Source organism: Heteronotia binoei, chromosome 5 (assembly GCF_032191835.1).
Source record: "Heteronotia binoei isolate CCM8104 ecotype False Entrance Well chromosome 5, APGP_CSIRO_Hbin_v1, whole genome shotgun sequence".
In the NCBI taxonomy this organism is placed as follows: Eukaryota; Metazoa; Chordata; class Lepidosauria; order Squamata; family Gekkonidae; genus Heteronotia; species Heteronotia binoei.
The window spans coordinates 94189926-94197431 of NC_083227.1; the positions used below are offsets into that span (position 1 = coordinate 94189926).

The window sequence follows — 7506 nt, forward strand, 5'->3', positions numbered from 1 at the left end:
AATTTACTTATCTCCTATTTTAATTCATTAAAATGTGCCCTCCTTCAGGACGTATTATAATTATTATTTATTATTATTATTAACAAGTGCTTATACAAACCGTGGCCACTGCCAACTTTAAAAAGGCATTCTGTCTTCCCTTCCACACAGTGTGACTTCTAAGGTAGGGCCTTTATAAGACCTGCCAACATCCTCTCTAAAGCAACAATACTAGGTATTAGTAAGTACTGTTTATGTTTATTTATTAAAATATTTATATCTTGCCTTATCTGCATGAATTCAAGGTGTAAAACATAAAAAAGTTACAGGAGTACCAATATAGCATAGCAGTCCATCAATGTAGCAGGTAAATAACGAAGCCCCACACATTGCTTGGTTTGAAATGAGGTATTTTACTTTGACATCAAAGTAGAACTTGTCAGCATAAGCTCAAAATGACTAAGTTAAAATCATCAGCCTTCTGACCATTTTTATTCATCCCCAAAACAAGCAGACAAACCCCCACTTATCTAATTCAAATGCTCCACCTCCTGCTTTTCTTCCAGTAATTTCTTGTAGTTTTCCCCTGCTCTGTCCCTCTGTGTTGTCAGCAAGAAGCTCCTCCTCTGCGGGGCCGCTGTTATCTTGGATTCACACCCTTAGCCTGTCTGGTTTTAACAGTTTAGCTGAAGCTCCTCTGAGGGGCCTCTTAACAGTCACTCTAAATGTTGCATCAGACATTCTCTTTTGAAGGCACAACCATATTTCCCATTATTATTATTATTGAGGTATTCGTTAATTATTCAGGGGTCCCTCTTCATCAACAAGAGAAAATGCAAAACATGCAAAACTATGCAGGTTTTTATTAGTCATTTTAAATTATACAGGTAACTGACTTTTTATTTAATTGGGACACAAATCAAATTATTGTGCAGTTGCATACTGGAGCAGCAAAAATGGTCTTGCCATTCCTCATCAAATAAACATGCATTACTTTGGTGGAGAAAAAAGATCTTTTATCTTTTATGGTAGCAGTTGGCTCAGTGGTAGAGTATCTGCTTGGCATGGAGAAGGTATGAGGTTCAGTTCCTAGGATCTCCTGTTAAAGAAATTGGGTAGGAGGTGATGTGAAAGATCTGCACCTGTAACCCTGGAGATCTGCTGCCACTCTTGAGTAGACAATACTGACCTTGCTGGACAGATGGCCTGATTCAGTATGAGGCAGCTTCATGTCACCACCTCATGTGAACTGCCTTAGTCTTAAAAGAAACTAGTGAGTATATTCAGGCTTACTCTTTAATATTCCCAGGCATCCTGAGTGATGGTGATATGTACCTTTTATTGCAGAAGATATGCTCCTCTTCATTAATTAAAATATTAATATCCCACCTTTCCTTGTGGCTCTTTGTGCTTATTTATTGTGAAATATAAATACATACTTGGAGGCAAACCCTTCATGTAAAAATATAGATAGCACTGGACTTAATCTTCCATGCATTTACTAGGATTATCTGAGTTACCATATATGCCAAGAAAGTGCTAATCCATCTATTGCATTCTTATATCTTCTTATTTAAAATTTAGGCCCACTATTAGCTACTGTTCATGGACCAGCAAATCAGATGCTGGCATCATTGCCTAATGGAGGTGTATAACTGCCATGTATTAATTCAAAAGTTCCAAAAAAAGCCTTATAAAACTGTTGTATGATCAAAATATCAGCTGACAGGAAGAGAGTATCTTCAACTAAACCAGCCCTTGGAGGGAGAGTGGAAATTTAAAAGACTCAATGAAGCAGAGTGGAGTTGAGTAGCCTAGCTCACCTTGGCCCATTTCTGGAAGGAGGTTGAAACACCTGATGAATTTGGACTATGGAAGTTTCTTATACTGCCATACTGAGTAGTGTTACACTCTTCTAAGACCACTGATTTAGAAGTGTGTAATTCTGTTTAGGCGTACACTGATAATCAATGATCTGTGCTCTTGGATTTTCTTTTTCACTGGTCTTTGTTGTCTTACAGATTGATAAAAGTAGGCTTTGAGAGCAAAAACACATTTTGGCTTGATCCAGCTAAACATAATCAAATTTAAGACCCATTGATTTCAACAGGAGAGATAAATCTGTCCTGTTGAAATCAATTGGACATAAAAGTGTTTAACTTTGATTGGATTGTTCCCACTGTGCATGTGATTGTTTTATTAACACGTTAATTAAATTAATCACAATACCAGTTGATTATGCAAATTAGTTAAAACATAGCAAACATTAAATTGAATGATGTGTAAAAATGCCTTTGGAAATTAAGAAAGGAAAAATTAGAAAGGTTTATCAGAAACTCATCCTCTTGTTACTGAGAGGCGCTGCCTGATAAAAATTGAGTACCCCAGTGCAAATAAAGAGAGAGGGTCTCCAACTTCTGTTAAACAAAATGGAGTCTGACCAAAAACAGGCCAAGAAAACACTCCCATCTAAACAGGTGGAGTGGACCTAGTAGAGAGCTTGTTTTGGTTGGCGCCTTGAGTCTGTCTCTCAGTGCAATCTCACCCATTCCCCCCTCCAGCACCTTCGCCCAAACGGGATGCATAATAACATGGGAACTGCGGGTAAGTACTACTCTCACTCTGATCTTCTGCTACTTGACAATTGTCTCTTCCTCCAGCCTATTACCTCTACCTTGCTAACTCCAATCAAATACATAATTTGATTGCTCCTACCCTTAAAGGTCTTTGATCCCTTTCATAGTGTCAGCCAAAAACCGGTAACAAATTATTCAATTGCTCCGAGCTTATCATCCTAGCAAAATATGTGAAGTTTCCCAACATAGCGATTCAAGGTAGCCATCAATGGAACATCAAAACCCCTTGGTAACTAACAACCCCCATCCGTCGAACCCCTATATAATGTGGGTCAAAAACTCACCTTGGTGTGCATTCTGTAGGGCGCTATTTGCAGTCTGTACCATCCATTACTCCAGTAATTGGGTCTGTAGGGCGCATTACGCTGGTCGTTCGCGTTCCTCTCTGTGTATTTTCCATTGAATGGATGTCTCCTCTTCTGGATCAGGTGAATATTACCCGCTTCAACAACCCTTGAATTCTTCTATTGATAACCTCTATTTTCTTAGTCTCTTGATTGCTTGTACATAGATCTGTAAGTGTGCGTAAATCCTCTTGCTACATATCCTAAGTAAACACTATAAAATTACAATTGCTTGGACTATTCTTGGCAGAAACCCCGAACTCCGTATTATTGAAAGTAAATATCCTTGCTCCAAAATTCGCTCTACCTAGTCTCTTAGCTAATTTCCCCATTAAAATTAAGAGACTTAAAAGCATTGTCTGTAACACTGTATTAGGGATCAAATCTGCAGCAATCAACAGGATGTTTTGGCCCCCCTAGATCTGTGATACAAAGTTAGGCATTGCTGCCTTTCCTGTGCTGCACTTCTGCCTCTAATGGACTTAGCAAACTACAAGCAAAATTGGGGGATGGAGGGTTTGCATATGTACACTGTGAACATGAGAGCTGCACTGTCTCATCCTTGGGTTTTATGTCACTTCCTATCTCAGCAACCCAAATTATGCACCAGAAAGATGAAGATGATCCTGAGGCTTACTTGTCAGTCATGACACTGGTGATTTTATGTTCCGTAAGTGTTTCTTGATCCCACATGGTTTTATAATATGTATATTAATTTTCCTGTAGTAGACTGTTTATTTTCTAAGCTCTATCCTTATGTTTTGTCAGAGGTGTTTTGAATAGATCTTTATGGGATAACTCTGGATGCTGTTCAACTCAATGCTGTGAGGCCATTGTGACACATTTGCTTCCCACACGATACTGTAATATATAAAGGGAAAGTCAAGCCAACTGATCTGGTTACTTTCAATACATCTGGCATTTCTTGCTCTATATATGGTAATAGCGTAAGATTTTGAGCATCATTTTACTTTTGTGAGAAATTAAGACAATGGTCTGGTAGTTGTTGCAGTCTTTGAGATACCCTTTTTTGGAATTGGAATGTGAACTGAGTATTTCCCATCTTATTTTGTTTTCCATATTTGTTTCTTGTAAAGATTTTGATGGGACTCCATTTCTGTGGCTTGAAATAGTTCTAGTGATACATCATCTACTCCAGGTGATTTGGTTCTCCCTATTGCTCTCAGTGCAGCTTTGACTTCACTTTCTAAAATTGCAGATTATTCTTTGAAAGATTCTTCTCAGAAGGAATCTGTCATCCTTTCATCTCTTCTTCAGGGTATTGTTCCCATCTTTATTTTGCCCTTGTATTTCCATGTTGATCTTTCAGCATGTACAACCATACTTTAAATTTCCTTTTGATTTCTTGGATCTTGTGGAACATATTCCTTTGTTGTTGTAGAATAAAGTCCAGTAGCACCTTAAAGACTAACAAAATTTCTGGTAGGGTATGAGCTTGCATGAGTCACTGCTCACTTCTTCTATTTCTTTACGCTAGCTGTTATAATAATTCTTTGTTCCTATGTGCCAGTTGCTGGAACACTGCATTTAGACTTCTGATTATATTTCTGTCATCATTTACTTTTGTGTCTCATTGATGGCAGATTTTAAGAGTTTCATCAGTCATCTGTCAAACCTTTTCATGTCTTTTGATGACACGAATAGTCTTTGCACATTGTTCCTTAAGAATATATCTGATTTCAGCCCAGTTCTTTATTGTTGTTGTTGTTTCCTCTTTAGTTCCTTCAAAAAATCCAGAAAAGGGCAGGGGGTATTTAAAGGGAAAATATATATATAAAGTCAAAAAAACTAACAGTAATGGCAGATCTACACGTTAAGTCTCTAGAAATGGTTTCCAAATATCTAAAAATAAGTCCATGTGCAATTACCATCTAAATGCTATGTATTCAAATATTGATAGGGTTCTAAGGTCCTTGATCCACTGATTTAAAGGAGGTGGGCTTTTATCTTTCCATTTTAGTAATGTGAGTCTTGGGCAGCCCAATCCAGACATAAGTGGCAGCCGGCTGTGACGTAGCTGCCGCGCCGCTAGTAGACTTCCTGATGACTTTGGCACACTGGAGTGTGGGGAGGGGAGAGGCATAGCTTGCCATGAGGGAGACAGTTGCCATGGCAATGCTGCTGGTGTAGGCATGCAAGGGAAGCGGAAGGCAGCCGGAGGGGAGTGCCAGCCCTCTCCCCCATTGGCAAGTCCTGGTGCATGTGCTGCAGCTCATGACAGTCAGGAATGGGAAGAGGCGGCCTTAGAGAGGCTGATAGCCATCTCCAACCCACCCCCAAACAGAGAACGGAGCCAATGATGGGCAGACCATCAAAGGCAAAGGAGAGACATCCCACCAACACGGGGAGGTAACAGGAGTGAGGCTGGGCATGCGCGCACGAGAAGCCTGGCTTGATGGCGAGGCAGGGGTGGGGGCGGGGACGAGACAGCCCCACATGGGGCCACAGAGAAGCCGTCAATCACCTCACACCCTCCCGCTGTCAGAGACTCTGCCAATGGCAGGCAGACAAGCAGGAAGTACCAAGTGCAGGAGTTCGCTGTCATAGCAGCTGGAATGTGTGTCTGGGAGTGAGCAGCCCAGCAGCAGACACTCCCCCCCCACCCAGAGACCCCCTGTGTTGCCCTGATGCCCCCTGCCATGTGCACAGAACACCTCCCCTGGGGGGGCGCATCAGCCCCTTAATGCCCTGCGTACAACAGCCCTGTGGGGTTGGGTAGGCTGTCATCCTAGGCAGGCTGAGGGGTGGCACTCCTCTCCCCTGTCCAGCCACTCGGGGGACAGCGTGGCGGCTCATAGACCGTCCCCCCCAAAACCAAGTCTCCCCACCCTCCCAGGCATTCCCTCAGAGAGGTCACTGACTGAGGGGGGGGGAGTTGCCCAGGGAACATGCAGCAGATGCCAAGCAGGAGAGACAACAGAGGACACAGTTCAGTCTTTTATTTTTCCAGAACAGGGTGCAACAGTCTCCCTGGCGCATGCTGGGCAGTCTCGCTGTGGGCGGGGCTCCATTCAGAGCGGTGGGCAGAAACCACTGAGAGAGTGGGGGGCAGTGGAGCGACACATGCAGAAGCCTCTGTGTTGGAGTCCCACCTGCAAAACTGAGACAGAGCTTAAGAGCCACCTGCAGAGGTGGCGGCTGGAAGAGTAAACTGCATTTCAGCCGGGCGCTCTCTTAAAGGGACAGTCTCTGACTCACCTCCCCACATCAGAGCAGCTGCCACACACACACACACCCTGCCCTTCCAGGGGTTGGGAATGTGGCAGAGGGCAGACCAAGGGAAGGAAGCAGGTGGCAGCACAGGGGAGCAGGGTCAGCAAATGCCCCCTGCTGGAGCCCGCTGCCTGGTTCAAGTGCCAGAGACGCTCGCACACCAAGCGGTCGAGAGCAAGGGGAGGGGGGGGATAGTGGAACTTACCCAGCCATGGGCGACAGTCCTCGCATGCAGAGCCTCCGGGAGCCGGGAACCTGTGGAGACCTGGAAACAAGAGCAGTCAAAGAAACTGTCAAAGCCACCGTGCAGTGCAAAACCCGTCACCAACGTGCTTGCCTGTCCCTCACTCTAAGTCTGTATGAGGCAGAGCGGAAGTATGGGACACACTGCTATTTTTGCCGGCGTGACGTTGCGTCTCTCAGGGAGGGCATGTCATGGACCAAATTGCTCAGGAAGCAGCCTAAGCCTGGCCACGCCCCCAACTCCACTCTCTCCTCCGCGTTCTGCCTCACTTCCGCCTGCTCTCGGGCACAGCCCTCAGATGCTGCTGCCCTCAAGCGGAGCAGCACTCAGGCGGACCCCCGCCCACGTAACTCCCCTCTGTGGCGGCGCCAGTCGTACGTCGGTGCACATCCTTCCTGTGCCCACGTAGCGGCTCATCTGCTCTCAAAAGACTTTCCGCCCCCCCCCCTCTGGATTGTGCTGTTAGTTGTAGTAAGAGCACAGAAGGTCCATTTTCACTGAGTATCGGTTAGCCTCCAAGAGACAGGCAAATAGTTTAAAAGTGCATAGACATCCTCGAAAATCAATGACTCTGAGACTTGCCAGCTGTCTGGAGCACTTCAAAGGCAGCTATGCTAGGTGGATGTGTGGCTGCCGGAGCTCCTGGCTGAAAGAAGGAAGTGGTAGGATTGGGAAGGGGAGGAAGTGACCGGAGGTGGGATGTGTGGCAGATTAGTAGGGGCTGCGCACTGTCCACACACTGGCTAAAGCCCTGTTGGGACATAATACAGGAGTTTGTTCCTATATGACTAAGGTCGTTTTCGCACTTAGCGTTTGCTCCCCTTATTCCGTGGCGCAATTATGTCCGGATCATTTTTCTCGTTTTCCCACTAGTGACTCTTTGCGGAGTCGCCTTCCCTGAAGCCCCGGCTCAAATTGTTTTCCCACTGGCATCGACTTGAGTTCGATGCCCTGTCAATCATTTTTTTTTAAGCGCAAGTCTGGTTGCGTAAGGACGTACTAACGTACTAACGTAACATCGAGCTGTTCCCTCCCCTTCTTTTCGTGGACAAACCGCATCACGTGTGCT

At 44.6% G+C, this 7506-nt stretch overlaps 1 protein-coding gene across 1 annotated transcript in view; it reads right to left on the reverse strand.

Moving 5' to 3' along the window:
- The window catches only part of HDAC11 (histone deacetylase 11), a 126001-nt gene extending 122280 nt beyond the window's left edge, over window positions 1-3721 (reverse strand). The window contains exon 1 of the mRNA XM_060238291.1: window positions 3597-3721. Within this exon, the coding sequence (XP_060094274.1) occupies window positions 3597-3652 (56 nt within the window). The 5' untranslated portion in view covers window positions 3653-3721. The remainder of the gene's footprint in view (window positions 1-3596) is intronic.
- Between the last annotated feature and the right edge of the window lie 3785 nt (window positions 3722-7506).